The following is a 27,570-nucleotide window of genomic DNA, read 5'->3' as shown; positions in this document are numbered from 1 at the left end:
ATGTTTGGCGGTACAGGGCTAGTTTAAGGGGGGTCAATAGCCCCGTAAGTGGTGGCTGTTGGAGTGCCAAATGCACCTTAACCTTGCCAGACGTGGCTCTATGGTTTGGTAAAGCCGTGCGGTGGTCAGTGGGTAGGGCTTATTAAAGCGCAAGTTCCTGGTGCCCATTCTTGCTAAATTGATGGGCCTGGGCAGTGTTGGTAAGTGTTTCAGGCTATGTTTATAATACCATTGGCCTTTTTCCAGTGCTTGAGCACTCTGGCAGGGATGGCACTTATAGGGTTAAGTTATATATTTAATAAAAGCCGCTGCCTTTGTACCTCCAGACCTTATTTGTATTTATTTATGTATATGTTATTTTGGGTATGTGGTCACAGGGGAGCTCCATCGCAAGCTCCAAGGTTATGTCAATGTCAGTGAAGCATTATTGACGGATGCCAATAATGCTCTTTATTGTTTATAAAAGTTCCTGGGGCCCACCCTTGTTACATTCAAGCAGGTCCGTCAACAGGGGGGGTCTGCCGGGGTTGGTGTCCAGGGCTCGCTGGCTGGGAGGGCCTGGCTGGTGCTGCAAATTTCCCCCACCTCTGGCCAGGCCCTGGTGCTGGTTACGGCCGGGCCCCCAGTGGGGTTCAGTCAGGTGCATTGGCGCTCCCTTTCCTTGCCCCCCCTTGCCCCACAGCTGCCAACCGGATGGGAGGTAGGCTCGGGGGGCGGGGGCGAAACTGGCCTCCCCCTGTCCCCGTGGCTGCTGCCCGGTGTAGAGGGATAGGGGGATTGGCCCGGTATTAAAGGGGTTGCACCCCATATGGCCACCCCCTGACCTCACCAGGGAGGCAAGGGGTTAACTGGACTGCGGTCCAGGAATGTGGTTTTTACCTTGCTGCACCATCCAAATGTGTTTTCCCCTGTTATCATGTATTGTCACCATGTCAGTGTCTGCACCACACACACACTGGGATCCATCCGGGAGGAGAAGGGTTAATAGCTAGGAAGTGATTATAGCCCTTTGTTCCATGTTCCCGCCTTTTCAGGCTCCATTTTGCCGTGTCCCATAGGTCGACATTGCAGCTCCATTCATTCTAATGGCAGATCTGGCGGTTTTGGCCCGTTTCCATCGAAGACCAGCAGGTGGCATCCGAGAGGAGTAGCGGCGGTTTCCCATTGTAAGTCAATGGGCCCATTGACTTCAATGGGGATTCCTCGACGCCGATCTCCAGGAACGGGTTGGCAGCCATCCAAACCGCAAAACCGCAGAAGCGGTTACAATGCCTGAAAAAGAGCTTCAAGGTCATCGACAAGTGGCGTGGGAACCTTAGGTTCTAGGGCACCTAGAAATAAAATTATTTTTGCCCCTAGCTCCTAGGCCCCCCCACACTCGACCACCACCGGGTCCGAGAATCCAGGACCCCCGTAAAGGGTCACGCGCGCTGAGGGTCGCACCATTGACTCCAATGGCGGAGAAAAGAACATCGCGAGAAAACGGCTAAGTCCGAAACCCTAAAAAGTGTAAGCCCATATCTCCGGTTCTGGGAGGACCAGAGGGCTGGAAGTTGGGTCACCTGTAGTCACTGTTCCGACATGACTGCATGGCCATTCTTAGCCCTCTCCGACCAACCAGACGGAGTGTGGGCAACTGTAAAGATTGGTCATTTTCTCCATAGACTCCAATGGCGGCGTTACTCCATTGAACGGCTATGGCGGAGAAGCCCCATAGACTCCAATGGCGGAGTTGCCCCATTGAAAGCCCATGGCGGCGGAGCCCGTTGATTTCAATGGGAAAAGAGTGAAAAACAGAGATTCATTTGGATATGGGACCGGGGCGGTGAAGAAGTCCAGCAGTTGTTGCGCGCGGGGCTTCCCGCTCTCCTCGGGGCTTCCGTTGATTGGGGAGGTGTCTAATGTAGCCGTGTGCGGCAGGTGCGGTTCTTTCCTGGCACTCCGCCCCTCACCAGATACTGCTGGTGGCTGTTTGAGTGGGGGGATGTTTGGGGGGATGATTGGGGGGATGGGTGCGGTGGTCCCATGGCCTGGGTGCCACTGCCCCCCCCCTCCGCATCCCCTGGCCCCCCTCCACATCCACTGTCTTCCCTCCTGACACCATCCCCAAGGTAAGTCTGAATTTTATATGTATTGGGGTGGTGGGGGTATTTTGTATATGTATTGGAGAGGTGGGGGTCTTTTTAAAATGTATTGGGGCCACCCACTCACCCACGCAGTCAGTCACCCACCCACCCAGTCAGTCAGTCACCCACCCAGTCAGTCAAGTCAGTCAGTCACCCACCCAGTCAGTCAAGTCAGTCAGTCAGTCAGTCACCCACCCAGTCAGTCACCCACCCAGTCAGTCACCCACCCAGTCAGTCACCCACCCAGTCAGTCACCCAGGCAGTCAGTCAGTCACCCAGGCAGTCAGTCAGTCAGTCACCCAGTCAGTCACCCAGGCAGTCAGTCAGTCACCCAGGCAGTCAGTCAGTCACCCAGGCAGTCAGTCAGTCACCCAGGCAGTCAGTCAGTCACCCAGGCAGTGGCAGTCACCCAGGCAGTGGCAGTCACCCAGGGAGTGGCAGTCACCCAGGCAGTGGCAGTCACCCACCCTGTAAGTAAGTAAGTCAGTCCCCACCCACCCACTGTGACGGTGAAGGGGTTAATCGGGCTCACTATGTACGTACCCCCTATACGTGGGGTCACAAGATATCATCTATCACGGTACTATTGTTTGACATTTTCAACCTCCTTTTTATAGTGTCCCTGGTTAGAGTTATCACCAGATTTTTACTTTCTGCATATTCACTAATAAAGGACTCCAAATCCCAGGGGAGTGAAGGTTGAAGCCATGAAAAAGAAGAACATTTACATGGTGCAATATGCTACACACAGTGAAGTAATAAATGAAAGGGAGGCTCCAAAATGATTACTCACAATTGAGCAGAAACAAAGAGCAGTATGCCAGCCAGTACTCGTATTCCTGGATGGTGCAGGTAGTAAAACTAAGCAGTCTCGGACAGGGAGAAAACAGACCATGGTGCAGGTCACAAACAATATTTATAAAACCTTATAATCTCACAAATGGAGGCTTACAAAAAAAGAGATGGAAAAAAAGGCAGGATGGAAGTATACAGTGGTAATCAGGTGAGTCGCGATCTCACCACTCCGTTGCTCCACCACCCACGCCGTCAGTGTCTTCTGCATCCGTCTAGGTCCTCAACGTCACTAATTTAAGGTCTTTTCTTTTATTATATCACACAAGTATTTGTTTGTTTTTTAATGAAGTACCTATTGGGAAGGTTTAGAGCGCCATCCAGGCCCTTTTGTTTCACTAATAAAGGTTCAGCCCACTTGGTTACACCTGGTCCATGTGTTGGGGTCCTAGAGTGTCAGCTATTGGACCCAGATGTCCTAAATGCATTACTGTGACTGTGGGCAAATTATATGACATTAAAGAATTATTCGTGGTTTGCCTTTCCTGAGGTGCTGGGACCGGGAGATTTCTAGGCTCCTAGGTAAGGAGGTAAGGTACTAGGTAAGTTTCAGGATGGGTTTGCCAGAAAAGGTCTTTACAGAATGTGTCTATGTATCGGGGTATCTATGTATCGGGGTTCCAGAGTTATGGGATACCCCGACTCACCGCCAGAATTCCTGCTGCAGCATCTTCCAGACAAGGTAAACGGGCATGAAGGGGTTAATGTATACCTGTAATCATACACAGGGTCCCTAGTATAAAGTGGTGCCCCTAGTATAAGGAGAGGTGCCCAGATACATGCCCAGGTACCCTGAACTATAGGAGTTCAGGGGGTGTTCCAGCTAAGTGATAAAGCTGAGAGTGATTTCTTGTGTGAAAACGTTTTTATAAGTTATTTCTAAAGTGTGCCAAGAATGAGACTAGTGAGTGTAGGCAACATATAGTCTCACTACATCCCTGACACCAGAACAGGGACTTATATATTTTTATCACACAGAAGACAGGACACAGTATATTTTATTAAAGATTTATATTTAATAGGTATATGTACTGATAACCTGTGAATGAACTGTGGGATTTCCAAGTCATGGATTCCAAGAGACCCGCTGGCTACCAAGCTTTTGTGCCTATGGGTCTGTGCGAAGTCCTGACTTGAAAGCCTCAGAGATGTCAAAGTGATAGAACAGGAGGGGTACTGCAGTTCTGCTTGAGTACCTGCATTCTGGGCTAACACGGGGCTATCCGGCCACCAATTGCCAGATCCCAGACTCTGTGGAGCCTGGACAGTGGTTGGGCTTAATATGCAAAGAGGCAGAGGTGCCAGGTTGGCGCATGCCCTTTGCAGAATGAGAAAAGGTACCCACCCGGTTTTACAATACCGGCAAATCAGTGATTGGCTGGTAGGGAAATTCCCACGCTCCGATAGGCTGTAGAGGTTTGTTAATGAGACCCTGAAACCCATAAGAAACCTTGCAGCCAATGAGGAGCGCAGATTTCAAGCGCCAAACCATCAGCAGCAAATTCAAAGATGCTTTGTGCTGAATAGACACGAGCCGGCTTCATAGATTTTGAGTGAGAACATTTTCTAGGTCCCATTTTTGAGAACGTAGCGATCGCGGCTGGCATTGCATGCCGAAATCAGTTCTAGGATTTTGTGAGTACCCCCTGGTCATTGGAAAGGGCTTATACAGAGGTCATTTTTGTGAATTTCCTTTAAATGATACTGTAGTTTTATTTGTTAGCCCCGTTCCCAGTAAGTGAGTTAACCCTGTAAATTGTGTTACATTATGTGTCTGTCTTTTCCTGAAATAAATTACCATTTATTGTACCTCCTTGCTTTGCTCAATCAATGATCCCGGTATTAAAAGGGGTTGATAAACCTGGTCTCCCGTGACAGTCACCCACCCAGTCAGTCACCCACCCAGTCAGCCAGTCACCCACCCAGTCAGCCAGTCACCCACCTAGTCAGCCACTCACCCACCCAGTCAGTCACCCACCCAGTTAGCCAGTCACACACACAATTCTTAGTAGGAACTTATTCCATTTTTTAAAAGTGGGGCGGGGTTAGGGGCGGGGCAAGTAGATATTTGGGTGATTTGTCAAGCACTGCATAGATGTGTGTATATGTCATGGCCCATATTGAACCCCCCCAGGCCCATATTTAACCCCCTCCAGGCCCATACTGAATCCCCCCAGGCCTTTTGTCACATTGGATGTAGCATTGGGTATCTTTGTCTTTTGTTGAAAATATTAAAATAAACAGATTGCATTGCAATAATTTTTTTCCATATTAACAATAACAAGAAAACAGTTAAGTTAAAGTTGCGCTCTAAAAAAAAATGGTTTTGTGGTAGGTGCGCTGTGGGTTGGGTGGGGTCTGCTCCTTTCATTTGTCCTGGACCCCATGAGTTCTGTTGGCGGCCCTGCATTCAAGCATCCATGCCCAGTCTGCACCTACCCAACACCCTGAAGGTATGAGAGACTGAGCACTGCCATGTATATACTGTGATCAATCTGATGTAAACCTTTGGAGCCGGGTAAGGAGAGTTGTAATGTGATAAGAACAACCACCAATATCATGGCATATAAACAATGTCTTGCATTAGACTTTAGTTAGGAGCTCATACCCAATTGAGGAAAGAATGCAGCAGTTTCAAAGTTACAGTAATTGTGGCTCTGTTATAATGCAGGTTTTAGAAAAACAGAGCCACACATTGTTTTACATCAATATTTCTTCAAAACAGAAAACTACTTAAATATTATAGAGTAATCTACAGTATGCTAGTAGGAACAAAAGACAGAGTTGCGGCAATTAAACATCTAAGTGAGATTGGAACTAAAAGTATACAAATTCATGTAGTATTTTATCATTTTTGGCCTTTATTGCAAAAGAATATATATTGCCACCAATAGCTGAATAAAACTGTATTCCTACCTGCACACTTGAAACTTTGAGCAGTGAGTCCTCTTTCCAAAGCCATCGTTGTCAAGATACCAAGGAAACTTGTGGTCACGGACTGGCGTTTGTTCTTTTGGACCACCCTCATTGATGGATGCTCTTTGGGTTTGTTTCTGAGAGGCACTAGAAGGTTCTGATCTGATTTTCTTGCAGAGTTAGCAGCAGATATTATAGCATCTATCCATTCCTGAGCCCTCTGATGGGTCTCAGCTCGAAGCCGGAGAACATCTTGAGGAAAAATCACTTGGAAGCAAGAATCGTATCCATCAAGAGTGTCCATCTGGACAGCTAGGCACACATCAATGTTATAGCTGAGCAATGGATCCTCATGAAGGCTACTGGGCTGATAAGCCAGAAGTTGAGAATTAGAGAGTACAAAAGTAAATGCTTTCCAGTTATTGTGAATTGTTAATCTATACAATGTTCCTGTTTTAGAGATATTTTCATGATACCCATTGGACACCTGTATAGACTCTAGAATCTCACTTGACTTGTTTAACAAACCATGCTTTTCCATATAATCACCATCACCAACATTCTGTGATTTTGCCAAGCCTTCCTGCTGATTGCTCATGTAAGTTGGAACTAAAGTCAAAGCACGTACTCCTTCCCATAGCTTCTGGCCCCAGTCCATGGCCTCCCATGCAGAATCTGCCTTCAGTTGCAGTTGGCTGTTGTCTGACATTATTACATCAACCAGTTTTGTTTCATGGCTTCCGGTGATGGTAATACTTTCAATATGAGCGAGAGGGTATGCAGTGAGTAGATTCTGGTTGCCACTGCTATCTGTACTATAGATGTGCAATTTGTAGGGGGATATCTCAGCATAGCAGCCCTTCCAAAAACTCTCCTGGGTTTTTCGAGTTTCCAGGAATCCCTTTTTGAGAATAGTCAAATCTGCAAGACAAAAGTATTAGTATTTACTGTTTTGCTATTAAAAATGCTCTGCTAAATATTTAGACATTATTCCAAATAAAAAAACATTTTGTGCTTAATTCCTCCACCTCTAACAAGCCTTCTGGTTTTTTTTTTCAGATTCCATGTAATGACTCCAAAGAGTTCCTTGCTTAGTAGCTCATTGTATTTATATTATTATTTCAATATTGTGTTTATTTTTCACCCAGATACTCTAAGCATTTTTAGCTCAGTCAATAACATCCTGGTTATTATCCTGAGGCATTTATTTCCATCACTTAAATCTCATGACCTATTAATATTGACAGCTAAAAATGCAATGTTTGCAACAACCTTCACATTCTTCTCAACACAAGAAACACTATGGTTAAGCTACACAAAAATCAGAAGCAATGAGTACGTGATCACTTTAATGATAAAAGAACATGCACAGGTACATCAACTGCATAGCACTAGAATCTGCCTATGAAGAAAAAAGATTCATGATCTAAACAGAAAGAAATTGACAGCAGATAAGAACGTTGTGGCTCAACTAGTCTGCCCATTTTAAGACTCTCAGCCTCAGACCCAGTTAGATCCTTGGATTTTTCCATATTCAGTCTATCCCCAGCAGTTTTGAAATCCCTTTGTATATTAGCCTCTTCCAAATCAGTTGGGAGGCTATCCAGGAGCCCTTCACCCTTAAAATGAAGTATTTACATAGATTTATCCTGATCCCTCTACCTTCCTAACAGGTGAGCAGCACTACACCCGGTAACCAGAACCAAATCTCCCTTGGGTGTGGGAGGGGGGGTAGGGGTTACAATTGGAGGCGCTGCTGAGATCTGAGAAGCAGGCAGGTTTTTGCAGCAGAAAGGATCTTCCACTATGCTGACTACGAACTATTATATGAATATCCAAATGCCATGCCAGGCTGAGAGGTGCTTGATAACCACCGAATCAGTGCAATAACAGAGGAATTATGTGTAGGGTACCTGGGGGCTCCAGGATCCGAGGGTCCGGAACCCCCTGAAGGGTACTACAACATGAATATCCACCCAAGAGTGCTCAACTGCATGTGCGGATAGCGTCCTAGGGGGCTCTCGAAATCGAGGGACCAATACCCCTGCCAAGGGAGCTGCAGCGCGCATACAATAGCTGTTCCGATCAAAACGGGAGAACCGCATGGTAAGCTGTGCAAGATGCAAGCTTTTCTTTTGCAAGAATGTACTGGGCTTGGCGCGAAAGCTGAAGCCATATTTTTGTGCCTGTACTCGTGGATCCACCTGGGGGAGGAGTCACTGATCGCTGTGACACCATTGGAGCGTAGCCAAATCCTGCTACCGTACCCTCAGATGCAAGTGGTGACTCGACGGAGCAAGACCTATTCTAGCTTTGCCCTGCACAAGTGATTGCTATGGCCGAGAAAGACGGTATTCAGAATGCGCTACCAGGCCAACGCCTGGTAGTACAAATTAATGGGAAGGACTTCCCACAATGCGTTTGTTTCCTATGTGACTGTCCTGGCAGGGAACTGGATGTCAAGTCCTGCTGTAAAAGGTGTGGAGTCCCATACCTCCAGCCCATACTGCCGCCAGTACCCGCGCCTAGCCAGAAGGATGTGCGGGCCTTCTACAATATGACCTGATTTGTGGGCTGCAGAAGCTCATGTAGCATGCCTCCCCAAGAGAAGAGCAGGGCTTACTGATGGCTCTGTATGATTTGTGCCATGAGAACTGGTGTTGCCTGGACAAGGGCTACTGCCTGGACTATGTTGCCTGGATTGATGAATTGGGAGCAGGTTCTTAGAAGCGGCTGCCAAGAAGGAACAGCGCGGTCCCAATTTTGAACTGACTTGTGACTATGTGTGCGAAATACATGTTGAAATGCTTGGGGAAAACTGACCTGAGAAGGAGATTGAGGAGATGTGAGTGATCTCCAGGTCACAGAGTCCCTGGGCCTCACCAGTGATCCTTGTTCACCAAAAAGGTGAGAACACCTGGTTCTGCGTAGACTATCGGCAGTTAAATGACCAGACAGTGTCGGATGCCTATCCCATGCAAATTGTAAAGTAATGCTGCACTCCCCAAACAGAAAAAAATAATAATATAAATCTTGGAATAGGAATCTCTGTGAGGTACTCCAAAATCATAAGAAAGGAAAAAACCTGGGCACTGCGGATTTCTGCTAGAAAATTTATTTTAAGCCAATGATGTATGACGTTTCGGCCTCAAGGGCCTTTCACAAATGTAAATGGCATAATACATTTGAGAAAGTGCCCAGGTTTTTTCCTTTCTTCTGGGATGCCTATCCCATGCCAAGGATGGATGAGCTGTTAGGCGAGCTCGCCGGGACAAGGTATCTGACCACCATGGATCCTAGCCGGGGGTATTGGCAGATCCCATTGACCCAGGAGGCACGGGGGAAGTCGGCCTTCATCACCCCAAGTGGGTTGTATGAGGTTTCCATCATGCCATATGGGATGAAGAATGCACCGGCTACCTTCCAGCGTCTGGTCAACCGCCTGCTAGATGGAATACAGGGGTAAGCTAGGGCGTACTTAGACGATTTGGCGGTCTTTAGTAATTCCTGGGATGACCATCTTACTCATGTAGCGGCAGCCTTAGCCCGCATCCAGGAGGCCGGGCTAACGTTAAAGCCAGCTAAGTGCCAGAAAGGGATGGCAGAGGTCGTATATTTCAGGCCAGGGTAGGCAGTGGGGTGGTCGGTTCCCAGAACGAAGCAGATGCTAGCCTTTTTGGGGACTGCCAGGTATTACCGCAAATTTGAACCCAATTACAGTGCTGTGGCCAAACCCTTGACTGACCTGACTAAAAAGAGGCTCCCTCGCATGGTAACCTGGTCACCGGAGTATGAGAGTGCCTTCTCAGCTCTCAAGGCTGCCCTGGCGAACGCTCCAATTCTAGCAGCTCCCGACTATGATAAGCGGTTCCTTTTTCAAACTGATGCCTCTAACTTTGGCATTGGTTCAGTGTTGAGTCAGGTGGGTGCTGATGGAGTTGAACACCCAATGGTGTACGTGAGCCACAAGTTATTAGATCGTGAGGCTGCTTATGCTACGGTTGAGAAAGAGTGGTTGGCTATAGTATGGGCCCTCAGGAAGCTTCAACCATATGTGTATGGCCGCCTGTTTATGGTCATTACTGACCACGATACCTTGAGCTGGTTGCAGCGGGTGTCAGGGGATAACACCAAGCTGCTGCGGTGGAGTCTGACCCTCCAAGAATATGACGTTACCTTACAGCATAAAAAAGGGAGTGAGCATGGCAATGCCGATGGACTTTCCAGGCAGGACGATCCTGGGCCAGCTTAGCGCTGACCTGCAGGCATCATGCTTCGGGATCAACCCGTTAGGGTCGCTACCCCAGAGCTCTCCGCTTAAGGGGGAGGTGTGACGGTAGGGATGAATATGGCTGCTGTTAATAAAGGTTAAGTCTGCCATTACCCCTACCTGTCAGCAATACATTGGTATTGTATTATATGTTATATATGTCTTTGCTTGGTTCAGCACCTTAGGAATCAGGGGTTAATATGTTTGCAGGAGAATTTTTGCAACTTGGTCTGTGACCTTTCCCTGTATCCTTGTTATGTTGCAAATGTTATGTTGAAGTTCTACCCACCAATCAGGGCCTGGGCATGTAGGCAGCACCTGGCCCTGAGTGTTGCAATATTATGTTTTAAGTGTATGAAAAGGTGCAGAGGGAGACCCCTAGGAGACTGAGCCTGCAGAGAGTTACACAGGTATTGCTGTGACAGGGAGAAACTGCAGTGTCCCCTCCAGGGGTGGTCTCAGGCCTGAAAAACAGTCCTGGAGGCACTGGGCAAGAAGAAAGGACAGGGGAAATCTCTGCAAGAGTGTCTCTGTAACTTGGTATGCAGGGATATCCCCCAGTTCCCCAGTTGGGTATGTGTGATGTTTGTGTGTTTTGTATAGTTGTGGATATACTTTTCCAATAAATTAATTTTATAAACTCTCGTGTTCTGACTGACGATATAGATCCCTGGTATTAGTCCTGGTCTCCTGTGACACAGCCCATAAGTGGGGCTTATACCTGGGACCCTCCCCTCGTAACAAAAAGGGGTTACAGCTTACATTCATTTGTTCTCTCTCTCACCCCTCTGTGAGAGAGAAGTTGTTCCCTCTCCTCTCAGGGGGAGTGGGGGGGGGGGGGGGTGTTTTGTACTCAGGCCTTCCCTCCCTCAGGGGAATGGAAGCACCTACCACCCATACTCTATCAGGGTTTTTGGAGATAGGGAGAGACTCCTGGGGCCTCAAACTCTTTGTGTTGGCTCCAGGGACAAGAAGATGTACTATATGTTTAAGGTGATCGATCGTCTGGGAAACGAAGGGTTGAAATTGTCCCTAGACAAGTGCCGATTTTGCCATACCTCGGTGACCTACGTGGGGCACATCGTGTCCGCCAAAGGGATCGCCACCGACCCTGCCAAGGTAGAGGCCGTGGTGAACTGGCCTCGCCCAGAGAACGTCACAGAGCTGCGATCCTTCCTGGGGTTCTGTGGGTATTATCGCCGCTTCGTGGAAGGGTACTCGAGCAAGGCTAAACCCTTGAACAATCTGTTGAAGATATACCCTTCCGAGACCGGGAAGAAGGCTGTACCAGCCCGCCAACCGTTTGGTGACAAATGGACCTCTGAGTGTGAGCAGGCCTTCCTGAAGCTGAAGAAGTGTCTGACCGAAGCGCCTGTACTTGCTTATGCGGATCCCGAACAGCCTTACGTCCTGCATGTGGATGCTAGTCTAAATGGACTAGGCGCCGTCCTGCACCAGAAGCACCCGGAGGGCCTGCGGCCGGTAGCTTACATCAGCCGAAGCTTGACACCCAGTGAGCAGACATACCCCGTCCACAAGTTGGAGTTTCTGGCTCTCAAGTGGGCGATCACCGAGAAGCTCCACGACTACTTGTACGGTGTCACCTTCGAGGTAAGGACGGATAACAACCCCCTCACGTACATCAATACGTCGGCCAAACTAGATGCAGCAGGCCACCGATGGCAGGCCGCCCTCAGTAACTACAGCTTCTCCTTGAAGTATAAGCCGGGGCCATTGAATATTGGGGCGGACGCCCTCTCCCGAAGACCAGGACTACTCGCTACCCCCGATGATGAGGAATGGGAAGACCTTCCCGGCCCCGGAGTGCGGGCTGTGTGTAAAACTGCAGCCATAGTTAATGACCAAGTGGCCTTCTCCGAGTTACGAGTGATCGACTCTTTGGGATGCCAGTCGCAGGCTGTCCCCGCCGCCTACTGCGACCCAAAAGGGATGCACCTCACGCACGACAAGGTGTTCCGGTGGAAAGATCTGGTAGACTACCAAATTCGAGATCCGGTCACTAGCATCATCCGGCACGTCGTTGAAAAAAGGAACCCAGCCCTTCTGAAACGTGCGCCCTATGACTTGGTGGCCTTACTCATGCGAGAATGGGACAAATTTGAAGTGGACAACTGCTTGCTCTATTGGGTGGTGCAATATCATAATCACCCGGATAGGAGACAACTAGTCCTACCCAAGAACTTACAATACCTGGTGTTGAAGTCCCTACACGATGAACACGGGCACCTAGGTGTAGAGAAGACTTTTGGGCTAGTCCGAGACCGGTTCTTCTGGCCCAAGATGAGGGAAGCGGTGGAACAACACTGCCGCCGTTGTTCCCGGTGCATTCAACGCAAGACGTTGCCTACCAGAGCAGCTCCCATGGCCCATCTTAAGAGTTCTGGTCCGATGGACTTGGTGTGTATGGACTTTTTATGTATCGAACCTGATAGCCGAGGCATCGGTAACGTGCTGGTCATCACGGACCATTACACCCGATATGCACAGGCCTTCCCCACAAAAGACCAGAAGGCTATCACGGTCGCGAAAGTTCTATGGGAAAAGTTCTTCGTGCATTACGGTCTTCCAAACCGACTTCACTCCGACCAAGGGCGAGATTTTGAGAGTACTCTGATCCGAGAATTACTTAAAATGCTGAACGTCGCCAAGTCCCGGACGACTCCGTACCACCCCGAAGGAGATGCTTTGCCTGAACGATTCAACAGGACCCTGTTGGACATGCTTGGAACTCTGAAGGGAACGCAGAAAGCAGAATGGAGTCGTCACGTAGAAACGTTGGTACACGCGTACAACTGTACTCGCCATGAGTCCACTGGGTTCTCCCCGTACTTCCTCATGTTTGGGCGGGAGGCAAGACTCCCCGTAGATGTGCGTCTTCGAGTCTCAACGGATGGGATACACAATGCTACCCATTTCCAGTATGTGCAAAGGCTAAAGGACAGTTTGCAGCAAGCTTACCAACAGGCTGAGAAGTCTACAGCTAAACTGAATGCTGGCAATAAGAGACGATACGACAATAAAGTCAAATATCGAGAGTTACGTCCTGGGGACGCTGTGTTACTTCGTAATTTGGGAGTCCCCGGAAAACATAAACTGGCAGACCGATGGAGAGATGGCGTATATGAGGTAGAGTCACAGATGCCCGGCCTCCCGGTCTATCACATCAAAGACACAGACGGCCGGGTAAAGGTGTGGCATCGTAATCACCTTCTCCCTATTCCCCAAGTGGGAGGCGAAGAAGAAGAAATACAGGCCACACCGCTCAACGGTGAGTCCGATCTATCAGAGGTGGGTCAAGAGACTGTAAATAACGAGACCCACTCTGAAACTCCTGAAGACCCTATGGAGGGACCCTCTCAAAGGGACTATTCCACAGAAGGGGCATCTCCCGGAGGAGCTACGGGTAACGGGCCCCGTAGGCCAACGCCTACTAAGGTGGCACCAACAGGCCAGCCTTTGGATCCACAGAGCCCGTGCTTTGTGCCTAACAGAGACTGTTCAGAGACATTTCTCCCCTCAAGGGACGAGGCTGAGCCTCAGGACTGTACTTATTACTCCCCAGAGGGAGTTGCTGAAGAACAACTCCGTAGGAGCCAAAGGGCCAGGTACCCTCCAACTCGGGTAACCTATGATCAAATGGGGGCACCCCAGTATGAGGCTCAGCAGTGGTCTCGGAGCAAAATCCAATCCGTGATTGTGATGCTCACAGAATTGTGTAACCTTGTTTAAAGTTGATGCAATGTGCTAAGTTGTATTCGTACCAGATGCATTTTTATTATATAACGTTGTGTATAGTAGTAAGTTATGTGGTCCAAGCGGGGACGTTGGAGTTTCACCAGGGGGAGGATGTAGCCAGGTCCCCCTCGCGCACTCGCCCCCTCCTTTGTCCCCCTCGCGCACTCACCCCTTCTTCCCCGTTGCGCGCGTGGTTGCGGCCGGTTGCCGGGGACGCGAGCGGCGAGCAGGCCGGTTGCCGGGGACGCGATCGGGCCGTCGCTAAGGCCGCGATCGCGTTGCCACCGGCCCGGCGGCTAGCAGAGCAGGGCGCCGCCATGACAGTGAGCTCGCGCATGCGCAGGAGGCCGCTAGCGCGGGAGGCCCCAGATAGCTCGCGCATGCGCGAGAATAGGCTGCCAGCCCCCAGGGTGCTTAGGGGCAGAGACACCTGACGCCAGGGAGCCAATCAGAAGGCCAGATTCCCCTGCTAGCAAGGGGATACATTTCGCGGGGTTTTGCAGCTACGCAGTCACTCAGGATCCGGACCAGCTAGGGGTAAGAGGTGGGTGCAGGGGTCAGTGACCCTCTGCATAGGCCAGCAGCCCCCAAGGTCCCAGTTAGGTCCTGAGTCCCCTAATAGCTTGTGGAGCTTAGGGACAGGCCCTAGATAGGGACACTGCCCCATTATTTGATCAAGTAGTCAGGGACACAGAGCGGAAGCCGTGCGGCCCTGCGAGGTGGGTTCTGGGCTCAGAACACCACCAAAGACTCTAACACAAGGAGAGACATTGTTCGCGCTGGACTTTCAACCCACGCGGTGTGGAGGACGACGTCGGATCGGGCGGATTGATATCGCGGTACCCGTGGCTGGAGCCCGGGCAGGTAACCTGCAACTCACGTGCACCAACCAGGCCTATCACCAGACATAGTGGCTGCGCAGTCACACATACATATGCAGACATTGGTATATGATTTTGGGAGTGCAAGACATTTGGGTGGGGGTTACTGGACACAGGGTGGGGTCACTCTGCGGGAGGTTAGCGTCCGCCGTGACGCCTAGAGGTGGTAGCGTCCGCCGTGACGCCTAGAGGTGGTAGCGTCCGCCGTGACGCCTAGAGGTGGTAGCGTCCGCCGTGACGCCTAGAGTGGTTAGCGTCCGCCGTGGCGCATGTGTTGAGATGTAATGTGATAAGTTGCTGCATGTAGTAAAGTTAATAGTTATATAGAGCTGTCTGTGTGGTCATTGTGTATTGTCCTGCGAGGAACTACTTCCCCTCTGGTGGGAGCCATCGCAGGTGGAGGCGCTGCATCATTAGTATTGTAATACATTGCCCCAGGTTCCCTTAGCGGATGCTCAGCCTTCTGTGAGCCAACAGGTATTGCACCACGCACCCCTTGGTAACATTGCATGTTCCCTCCACGCACGCGGTATATGCGATTGGGTGGGGTGATATGACCGTTACATATGCGAAGATTGCAATTTACAATAAGAGTCCATTTAACTAAAAGAAAATAAGAGAGGGTTTTCCATCTGTTCACATGGGGAACATCAGAAATATAAAAGGAAAAAAGAGAAACCGACATTTGTTTGCTTTGCTTGAACATTCATTAGTATTTCTGTGCAAATTGAGGAGCATTACATTTCTTTGAAACCCACACTAATCCCTTTTAAGTGCACATAATGGTTATGCATTTTGTGACCATCTTTTCCTATTAATCCAATAATAGAGCCACTAAAACCTGTGCTCCAATCAGACTCTCTGTTCTGAGCATCAATAACAGATGACATTTTCTGCCTCCCTACAACAAGATGGCTTTTCCTGCCCTCTATGTGCCCTCATCCCTTCTTTAATTTCAGGTTTGCTTGGATGTTTTCTACACAAACACAGTAAGCCATTCTGCCTCTTTTCTGGCATCCATCTCACTCAATTCCCGTGTATTGCTCAGGCCGATTAAAATTCAAATGCCTTGTAGTATTAGGGTCAGGAGGGAAGCTGGCATTGGAGAGGCCAACGAGAGGCCGCTCTTTGCTTACCAATGTCAATGAAAATGGTAATACCTTTCTATTTTGTTCCCCAAATGGGGGAATTGAGGGGGGAACAAAGGACACCTAATCACAGAAAATGACTCAACATCTGGGGTGTGCTTTTTCCACTGTAATTTCTCAAAAAAGAATATCAGGAGAGGCAACTGAGAAAGCAGCTGCAAAATGTACAATGTGCCGAATTTAAACATTGCAGGTCGCCATGAAACAGTTGTCCGCTGTCAAATGTAGAGCTATTATGTGGTCAAAGTCCTTTTTTGTTCGTTTTTTTGTTTTTTTAACAGAAAAAGAAATGAACAAATTTGAGTCTTGTGAGTTGCTTGTAAATTTGTCTCAAACAGCATGAAAAGAGATGGTAAGCTCTGTATGGTACTAGTGACTCAAACTGCTCTAAGTAGGAGCAAATTAATATTAATAAGGAATAAATGCTTACAAAGGAACCATACATTTTCACCTAACACACATCTAAGTACACACACACACACACACTTGCCCTGCATGGGATCAAAGACAGCACAAATTTAAGAGGAGGGGAGAGCTGGGGACCCAGCCACGAGAGGACCAGGGGTGGGGTCCAACTTGCAGCGCCGGCCACCGGGCCTCCACAGCCACTGGACCCGGCCTGACCATCCACAAGGTATGTTTGTTTCTTTTATATGTATTGGGGGTGGGGAGTGGTGGGGGGGGGGGGTCTTTCTTTATATGTATAACAGGGGTGTCTGTAATATGCAGTGAGGGTGTATTTTTTAATATGCATTGGGGGGTGGGGGGTATATTTTTAAAGCATTGATTTAAAACAAAAAGACTATGCTATAGCAAGTGTAGAGGAGGAGAAGACTAGGAAACTAGGGCAGATATAGGGCCACTCTAAAAAACAGAGACGAGAGCAACGGGGAACTCAACCATTTTTATTTGCATTAAACTAGGGTACTCATGTCAATACACTCGCTGAAACTAGTAGGAGAGTGCCAAGAGTATAGATCCAATAGGATTTGATCATACAAAGGGTCTTGAGCCTATCACACCCCAAAATGGGGGTGGGGGGGTGGGGTGGAGGAGTGGGGATGTGCTTGAGACCCATGGCCCTCAGAAATTAAAAATCCTTATTGTCGTGTAAACTAAAGTGCTTTGAAACAATATGTGTGGGGAGACCTCAGCTGACATTCCTCCTACGCTATAAAAATCTGACATTGAGAGGACGTATAGATATAAACAACGTGTGGTGATACAATTAATATAGCTTATAACCAGATGACTTATCCATTAGAAAAATTATTAAATGCATTTTCCAGATTTAATTGATGACACAATGCACTGATTTCTAAGGATTTGCCATATATAGAAGAAACCGACGGTAATCTAGGATTTCTCAGGCTCCTAAGACTACTGGGTGCTAGAATGTTACTCATGTTGGTAGCTTTTTTGAAAACTACAGGAGCTCTAATAGGCAACTAACTCCCCAACCAAGTGGGGATCACAGTGAAGGATCTTCCAGTGCTTAAGCATGTATGTAATCTTATCAACGGAGGGATAACCCTCGACACATTCATTTACCTGGATACAGCAACAAATGTGTTTTTTATGACATAAGCACCAGGTCATTATATCACTAGAAGAGTGCCAGATATTCATGATAGATATAATATATATATAATACTAGCTGATATACCCGGCATTGCCCGGGATTGAAAAAAAGAGGGTTTGTTGAAAGCACACGAAAAATAAGTTAAAGTACAAAATGGATTTTATTAGCAATACAAAACACAAAAATAATATTAAAATATACCTAAACACATACTAAATGAACACTGCTGAACCAAAGAATACACAATAAAAATGTAGGGACCCAAAATATGTAACATGCAAAATACATGGGTATGATAATGCAAATCCAGGGGAAAGTATTTTCCCCTGGAAATGCAATGGAGATAGGCCGATCAGCAACACATGATAGTACAAATGACTGAAAAAAACAATATCTACACAAACCCAAGTAAACACAGAAAAAAGAGCAACAATGAAAATATAATGAATGAATACCCTAGATGCTGCGAAACCAAAAGGTGGTGGCTAAACCCTGGCAGTTATAATAAAGAGCCAGAGAAAGACAGAAAATAAATGTCTAAAATATGCAGGGGTGGGGTCCCCTCAAAGTCTGAAATGTAAACAATGAGTCAACAGAGAAAACAAGGGAGAAAAAAACATGAGAAAATGACTCCCTAATGACAAAGCTAGGTGTTACTGATATAAGCTATGGCAGACAAAAATAATAGTGTCCCAAAGGCTACCATGGAGCAAGGAAATGTCCAGATACTTGCTATGATGCTGCACAAGACATCCAGAGGAGCAGGGGAGTCCAAGACAGAGGTAAGAGGCAATGAAAGCCCCCGGCTCCCACTCACTGTTAGCATAAGGCAGCGATCATACAGCAGTCACAGAATTGGACAAAAGAGCTTCAGCAGTAAAGCTCCAAACAAGGAGATGGTCAGCACGGTGCAGCAGTGGGACACAGGAAAGTGAGTGGTATAGATACTTCGACGTCCGTTTCGCGTGTGTGTGTCCAAAATGCAGGTACACCAAATGGTACAATACATGTGTTTTTAATAGCTCAAAGTTTCGACTTCTCAATGGAGCCTTTTTTAAGTATCTCTTGAAAAAGGCTCCATTGGGAAGAAAACGTTGAGCTAGTAAAGACACATTTATTGTACCATTTGGTACACCTGCTTCTTTGACCCTTCTACATAGTACAGTTTAGTGCGTTAGCCGTATCCGTCTCTAAAGGAGATCACATCAGGTTGACTATATACATGGCAGTGCTCAGTCTCCTAGGCCTTTGCAGGGTGATAGGTAAGTGCAGGCCGAGCGTGGATACTTGAATATAACAAGGATGGGCACCAGGAACTTTTATAAACAAAAGTGCTAAATTGGACATGCATCAATAATGTTTCACAGACACCGACTTACTGGTTACTTGACAAACTAGTGGCAAATAATATTCCGGGCTTCATCCCCTAGTAACTCTCACTCATAAGCTGATGAGGTACCTAGATGTTACCCATACTAAGACAAAGTGACAGTCTCTTGCATAGAGTCAGAGTAATAACCCATACCGAATGGGCCCCTCAGGAATACACTTCAGGATCCTGGTTTAGAAACCAGCTACTATGCACTGCATACTTCACTGTACCTATTTGATCAAGATTGCACTAGGAACTCCAAACATACTCCCGAGTTACTATGTCGAGAACTCTTATCAAGACCATGCATCTTCCTTTTCAATAGTGAGAACAATCTTGGACTGTTACTACTGGCGCTTACATAACGGCCATATTTCTAACTGAAAACAAGACAGTGATAGGACACATCTTAATACACTTATCTATACACACACACAACCCTATTTACAGGACTCACAGTGAGGACCCCAGTCAGAACTCTGAAAAACTTGTTTCTAGAACATTGGGTGGAGCTATATATACCCTCTATACTTCCGATAGTAACATCATAGTTGACAAGACATAAGGGAGTGGCATCCCTTCTGCATAGTCATCCTACATCACATGATGGGGAGGGAAGTAACCCGAGTGAGCCCACACAGGCTGTTAAACCCTTAACTGAAATAGTAGTTCGAAAGGGGGGCTAGTACTATATATATTTTTATTTAATGTTTTAACAATTGTAACGTGCACATTTGACATAATTATAGATTGACATTAGATTACATTTGGGATGTAATGCAGAGTAAAAAGGAGACGGTTGGAGATATGGGTCTCGGGTCAAAGCCCATAACTGTGAATTTCCTGGCTTTTGGTGGTTTGATTTTTCACCGATAGCATTAGTTTCACAAAGTTTTTGTAATACATGTACTTGCTTGTTAAATGTTACCATTTTTATATAAAATGCTTATTTTTACAGTTTAGTACATTTAAGAATAATATTTATTTTTACAACACGTTTTCACATCCACTAAAACTGTTAGAAAGTCAGATACGACCTATGAAAGTGTGATATAAAGCACATGTAGGGGGGTGCACAATGATCCATGCAACCATTTTGTTTCTCTGTTTGTCCTTCATCATGTTTTTTATGTAGAATGATAGAAGTTTGATTGAGATTTGACCTCGGTGATCATGCTATCCTGTAAGTCACAGATTCCCTCGGGGTCTTTCACTCTTCCACAACTAATCTGTATATATGCCAAGTGCAAGGGAGGGGGATGAACGGAAGGCAGAACCAGTTTGAGATAAGAGGCTATACCCATATAAAACTCCAATTTGGGTGGATGTGTTTGCAAATAATTGGAGTTTAGGAAACAGTAAAGATAAAAATCTTGCTTCTCCTGCTCCTCCTTATTTTCCAATAACAGCCCTAAACTTAGGAAAGTGATAATTGTGTTATCAGGAAATACTCCCCCCAAGGTGTGAGCCAAAGTGTAGTATAAGAGCTATGTAGTAAAAACCTGTATTTTCTTGTATTGATCAGGTATCCGTATCAATAAAAGGTCAACCGCTCCTGGAGAGGCGTATTATTATAATTTTCTGTAAGCCAGCCCATCTAGGGGCATGTATTATACCTCAGGAGGGTATAAAAATTATGTATTTCTCACTGTATGGCAGAGAAAGCTCTGCATTGAGCTTCCTTTCCTTGTATACTCGTAATGAAATAAACTCTTACTTGATTCAACTCTGAAAAATATTGAACCTGTAACCATTGTATTTTTTCTCGCATTCACAGACCGTTTGTAATTCCTGGATACCTAGTTACTATATGATTTTCTGCCTAACTTCCGACCTCCGTATCTTGTGATTGGTGGGTCTCATTCAAGCCTATTTTACACACACTAATCACATAGGTACAGACTACCAAATATGGTGCAAACCCGTCTGGATTCCGAAATATATTCGTTTTATGTCCCAATGTCATCCTCACGTGCACCACTGTGTATCTCTGTCTGTGTATATCGGTCTGTGTACTGTATATGAAAAACAAAGTTAATCTCTGTGCTTCTCCCATTGGGCTAATAATATATGGTGAAAAATATACATTTTGAAACCCAAGTCTGTATGATAAAGGAGACTTTTGGTTGCATCTTTTGATCACATCATGACAATACTGCTAACCAACGTCAAGGTAAGCCTCAATAGCAAGTCCCTGTGCTAAATGCATCAAAATTCTAGTGAATTATGTGAAATATGCCCTTAAGGGGTTAATAAATATAGGATATGCTTCTGTGACTTAGTGCAGTTAAAAACTGATATATGCCAGTAACGATACTCAGATATAGACAAGTATTAAGACACTCACTACTTGTGAAATGGAAAGTGACATAAAAAGGTTTACTTGGAGAATATATACCTTGAAGGGAAGGGCTGCAAACCTCCCACAAGCTGCTTAATAAGCAGTTACAGGTTGGCTAAATGCATTAATCACACCCTAAGCGTGCTGCAAGGGATTTAATGTGTATACATTATTTTTTTAAATATGATTAACACACACACACACACACACACACACACACATATCCCCTAGCTACTAAAATCCTCTGCCCTAACATATAAGCTCTAACATATACGCCCTGGTACCCTCAGGGGAGTGGGAGCGTATTCCCCTTATCCCATCAGAGGGTAAGGGAGCAAAGGAGGGGCTCTTGGGGCATCAAGCCCCTTGGGTTTGCTCCAGGAACTAGGAGAGAATATGGAAGATCTATATGCTGTGAGACCAATAAAGACCCAGTTTGTTTTACCCTGCCTGAGTATAAAGTTATTCAGGGGGAAAGAAGAGAGTTTCCTGCAGGGACTACCCCTATCCATGATAGGTCCCTGGAGGATGGAGGCGCTGAACAAAAGAGATGGACGATGAAACCCCAAAAAGCCTGACCACATGATCCCCACTACCAACGGCGGAGCTCCTGAGATCCACAGGTGAGTACCACAACACCAGGTAGCGGACAAATCTCCCTGGTGGGGGAAGTGCTACATACAAACACACACACACACACATTCCCAGCTAGCTCAAACTCCTACACCCACCACATCATGAATATATATTTATGTCAAAAAGAGTGCTACTGAGCGTGGCAAATGTATAAAACAAAAGACAGGGGTGCCCAATGCTACATCCAATTGACAAAACATATATGGTAATAAGTATAAAGTTAAATACTTCAATATTAATATTTTCTTGGTTATTTAGATCCTTTGGCCAAAGCATCATAAGCCTGCATACCACTCCAAGGTATAACCAAACTTTGTAGGTCCCAACACTACACTGTGAATCCTTCCCTTTACCTCTGTATGAGGGGAAAGAACCATAGTAGATCCTGTTCGTGCAGCAAAATGAAAAGACATCCCAAGTTAAAAAGGTGAGGAAGAGAGAGCTGGGGGGGGGGGGGGGGGTACCACCTCCATACATCTTCTTGACATCTTTCGTGACCTGGGCATTTAGCTATGCTGCTCCTACTCTCTGCCTAGTACTGTAGGGTCTGAGATGCCCTCTTTCTAGAAAAATAACAGGCTCAAGACATATCTGTTTACACAGACATTTGATTGCACCACCACCACCCTGCATTTAATACTGAACCTTGCTTTCTTTTATAGAAAGTGTTTTGAGTCCCATTGGGAGAAAGGGGCTATATAAAGTTATTATTATATATATACTTTTCTTCTATTAGGAGAGGGGATGGAAAGATATATATCTTGCAAAAACAAGATAGAACCTTTTTGGAAGAGCTCTAACAACTCAAGCTTCTGAAGGCTATATTTGTACAATCAGACTGTTTGAAGCAGTATATATATATATATATATATATATATATATATATACACACACATACATACACACACACACACACACAAAGAGGTACCCCTTTTATCTTTCATCATATCTTGCCGAAAAATCACTAAAATGTAAGAATTATTTTATAATCTAATAAATATTCTTTGGCGACGGCATGATGACCTCATCAAGTGCATGGTTACAAAATGGTGTTTAGCAACGAAAACTGAAAAAGCTAACTTGTAAAACAATGTATTATTCAGTAATGGGAGAGGTTGGATCAGTGCATTATCTATTATGCAATCAGACAGGGGCCATCTTGTCTTCGGGCGTTTCAGCAGGAGAACATTTTGAACTAAAACGTTATAGCAATATTAGATTTTCAGATTAGATTAGAACAGTTTAACACATTTACGAGCTACAAAGGAAAAACTCCTATTCCTCGTTTAAAGAACATGAACCTCACGCAATGTATCTGGTATTTGTTGACATAATACAGTGACATCAATTGATTGTCTACATTGTACTTCTTATACAGTAGTGTTAATCTACATAACAGACATACAACTGTGCAAATTTTCATGAGGATTGAGCAAGAAATATATCAAATATGATGAAAAACAAAAGAGGTCCCTTCTTTCCTGAACACAATGTGTGTGTAATATATATATATACATATATATATAAAAACAAACATCACAGCTTGCACTCAATGTACTGGTTCATTTAGACAGGTGCTAGTCTCAAATAATAGAAAAACAACATTACCATTCTCTCGTCCGGTAAAGAAAGACTGCACTCGGTTCAGTAATCATGAAAAACTGTATTGGGCATCTGAATAGAAAAGATAAGTCACCCAATCCGACGTTTCGGTCCTGGAATAGGACCTTTCTCAAGGTAAATAGATGATACCGTTCTGTGGCTAACAAAATGCTTTTATTTGTGCGAGCTTTCGAGATACACTGATCTCTTCTTCCGGCGATGTTACAATGCATGAAGCAAGCAAAAGGTATACTATAAACAGTGTCTATTGGAATGTTATCTGTGCTGGTACTTCCCCCGTGTGGATGTGTTTTATGGCTGGAGGTGTCAAAAGGTTCCTGAAAGCAAGTGATGAAAGAGTGTGTATGTGTATCAGTGTGAATTAACATGAATGGAGAGCCCACAGTATATACATTCATTGTAACATCGCCGGAAGAAGAGATCAGTGTATCTCGAAAGCTCGCACAAATAAAAGCATTTCGTTAGCCACAGAACGGTATCATCTATTTATTTTTTGATTATTGAAGCTCGGCTAACACTGTACTGATACCTCTACATGGATATATATATATATATATATATATATATATATATATATATATACATATATACACATATATACATACATACATACCACATACACATATATATCTTGTAGAAGACAAGTCCAGCTCTACCCAAATATATTGTTAACTATATCTTGATGATGCTGGAAGTGCTGCTTTAATCGTGTATGTGAACGTGATGCAGTGAAGACATTGTGCAGAGCATTATATTATGTAAAAATAATTTAAAAACCCCAGATTTGCAATTATAATAATAACAACTAATTCTTTATATGAGAAGATCTGAAAGCACTTTGCAGGCACATATTATACATAATTACTGTTGTCATAATGGGATTACACTGATTTTATCGCACTTTGAAAGATTTACAAAGCCATATATTTTAATCTACTCTGAATGAAATAAAGCCTTTAGTAATTCATATTTTTAAGGCGATTTCTAAAAAGAGAAGCTGGCTTTGCAAATGCTGGAAGAATACAATGCTTTGTAACTCTATACACAGATATAAAGAAAAGATCACATTTTCTGGCTATATTAGCCATGTCTAATGTAGCTTGGAATACGGTCTGAAAACCTATATTAATGAGAGTGGCAGAAAGGATCTTAATGACAAAGGCACTACTTTGTAGTGGTAGAACCAGCTTTACGTCCCAATATCAAAGCTGTCTCCAAATATTAGACTGTATGCTCTTTCAGACACTATGTAAATCACGGCATGCGCTGTTAAATAGTACAGAAATAATTTCTTATTTAACATACAATGCAAATAATAAATTTTACTCACTAAACATGAACTTATTAAAATGGGCTTACATTTTTATTTTCTTCAAGTTCGCTAAATTCATCCTTATTTGATATGGATGTTTATTTGCTTAAATGATGGAATCATAATTATTTTACAAACAAAGAATACAATGAAAAATGAAAAAAATTGTTGTATATTTCAGATAGGCCAAAGTCTCATCACTAAAACAGATTAGTTAATTATTGAAAAAGTCACCCAATGCATTTTGTTACTGCAGAAACTTACATTTAAAAAATACTTATATGCCAATTGACAATAAACATGACACTTCCATTAATTCACTTTCTCTTTACAGGTACAATCCTCCCAAGATGTATCTTCTTTAATTATTTTGTATGTTATTTTGAAAAAGGAGAGTACTCTTAGTAGGCTGATTTCTAACAAGTCTCCTTCTGATCTATGAAGTTGCTCGCAAGCTGGGATAAAGCATTACGGATGCTAGAGAAGGCAGGGCTACTTCCAGGGCCATTCTCGATAGCCAGATACATTACAAAGTGGCCAAAACAAGAGGCTATCTAGCTGCTGTACCATGAAATAAAAAAAAAAATTAAAAAAAATAATTCTTTAAATAAATATATATATATATATATATATATATATATATATATATATATATATATATATATATATATATATATATATATATATATATATATATATATACAATTAGGTCCGGAAATAATTGGACACTGACACAATTTTCATCATTTTGGATCTGTACGCCACCACAATGGATTTAAAATTAAACAACCGAGATGCAATAGAAGTGCAGGCTTTCAGCTTTAATTCAAAGGGTTGAACAAAAATATTGTATGAAACGTTTAGGAATTGTAACCATTTTCATACACAGTCCCCTTATTTCAGGGGCTCAAATGTAATTGGACAAATTAACACAATCATAAATAAAATTTTCATTTTTAATACTTTGTCAAGAATCCTTTGCAGGCAATGACTGCTTGAAGTCTGGAACGCATGGACATCACGAAACGCTGGGTTTTCTCCTTTATGATGCTTTGCCAGGCCTTTACTGCAGCTGTCTTCAGTTGTTGTTTGTCTGTGGGTCTTTCTTCCTTAAGTTTTGACTTCAGCAAGTGAAATGCATGCTCGATCGGGTTGAGATCAGGTGATTGACTCGGCCATTGCAGAATATTCCACTTCTTTGCCTTTAAATACTCCTGGGTTGCTTTCGTAGTATGTTTTGGGTCATTGTTCATCTGTAAAGTGAAGCGCCGTCCAATCAACTTCGCTGAATTTGGCTGAATCTGAGCAGACAATATCCCTATACACTTCAGAATTCATCCGGCTGCTTCTGTCTTCTGTCACATCATCAATAAACACTAGTGACCCAGTGCCATTGTAAGCCATGCATGCCCATGCCATCACACTGCCTCCACCGTGTTTTACAGATGATGTGGTATGCTTCGGATCATGAGCCGTTCCAAGCCTTCTCCATACTTTTTTCTTCCCATCATTCTGGTACAGGTTGATCTTAGTTTCATCTGTCCAAAGAATGCTGTTCCAGAACTGGGCTGGCTTTTTTAAAATATTGTTAGGCAAAGTCTAATCATGCCTTTCTATTCTTGAGGCTTATGAATGGTTTTCACCTGGTGGTGAACCCTCTGTATTTGCTCTCGTGAAGTTTTCTCTTTATGGTAGACTTGGATAATGATATGCCTACCTCCTGGAGAGTGTTCTTCACTTGGCTGGATGTTGTGAAGGGGTTTTTATTTTCCATAGAAAGGATCCTACGATCATCCACCACTGTTGTCTTCCGTGGACGTCCAGGCCTTTTTGTGTTGCATAGCTCACCAGTGCATTCTTTTATTCTCAGTAGGTGCCAAATTGTTGACTTGGCCACTCCCAATGTTCCTGCTATCTCTCTGATGGATTTTCTTTTTTTATGCAGCCTAAGAATGCCCTGTTTCACTTGCATTGAGAGCTCCTTTGACCGCATGTTGTGGGTTCACAGCAACAGCTTCCAAATGCAAATGCCATACCTGGAATCAACTCCAGACCTTTTACCTGCTTAATTGATGATGAAATAACGAAGAAATAGCCCACACCTGTCCATGAAACAGCTTTTGAGTCAATTGTCCAATTAATTTTGGTCCCTTGAAAGAGAGGAGGCTACATATTAAAGAGATGTAATTCCTAAACCCTTCCTTCAATTTGGATGTGAATACCCTCAAATTAAAGCTGATAGACTGCACTTTAAGCCCATATTCATTATTTAACTGTAACTTGAATTTATTTTGGGACACAGCCGAAATAACAAAACTTGTATCAGTGTCCAATTATTTCCGGACCTAACTGTGTGTATATATATATATATATATATATATATAAAGCAACTGTAAATATTACTGTATGTTCATTTGCATGTCTTAGACAGGTCTGCAACCCTGTCTTTCCCCATTGTCACCCAGCATACAGCACTTCCACTGCAGCAAGGGATTCTGGAAAATGACATGCAAATGAGCACTCAGTGCCACCTTTTGTCTCAAGCTCGTATTACACAAGCCAATCCTCAAGCCAATGCATGCTGTTTTAAACACAGCTTTTAAACAGAGGCTGGGATGAGATGCAAAGCCATTAGACCTACTCACATATATGTTTCAACCTTGATGGGTATCATCAGTGAGAGGCTGGTCTTAATGGCTAGCAGGTTTGAGACTAGACTAGGTAATCACCACTGTCATTAAGGTTATGGTGGGTA

The 27,570-nt window shown here is 44.7% G+C and overlaps 1 protein-coding gene across 5 annotated transcripts in view; it reads right to left on the bottom strand.

Moving 5' to 3' along the window:
- PLEKHM3 (pleckstrin homology domain containing M3) overlaps nucleotides 1-27,570 on the bottom strand; it is a 201,774-nt gene that overhangs the window by 131,536 nt on the left and 42,668 nt on the right. For all 5 annotated transcript variants that reach the window (XM_075608512.1, XM_075608510.1, XM_075608513.1 and 2 more), the window contains one exon: nucleotides 5,895-6,815. In XM_075608512.1, coding sequence (XP_075464627.1) covers nucleotides 5,895-6,815 — 921 coding nt within the window. The remainder of the gene's footprint in view (nucleotides 1-5,894; nucleotides 6,816-27,570) is intronic.

This window comes from Ascaphus truei, chromosome 7 (assembly GCF_040206685.1).
Source record: "Ascaphus truei isolate aAscTru1 chromosome 7, aAscTru1.hap1, whole genome shotgun sequence".
NCBI lineage: Eukaryota > Metazoa > Chordata > Amphibia > Anura > Ascaphidae > Ascaphus > Ascaphus truei.
Note: the sequence above shows the minus strand (reverse complement) of the source record. Positions and strands in the feature narration are given on the sequence as shown.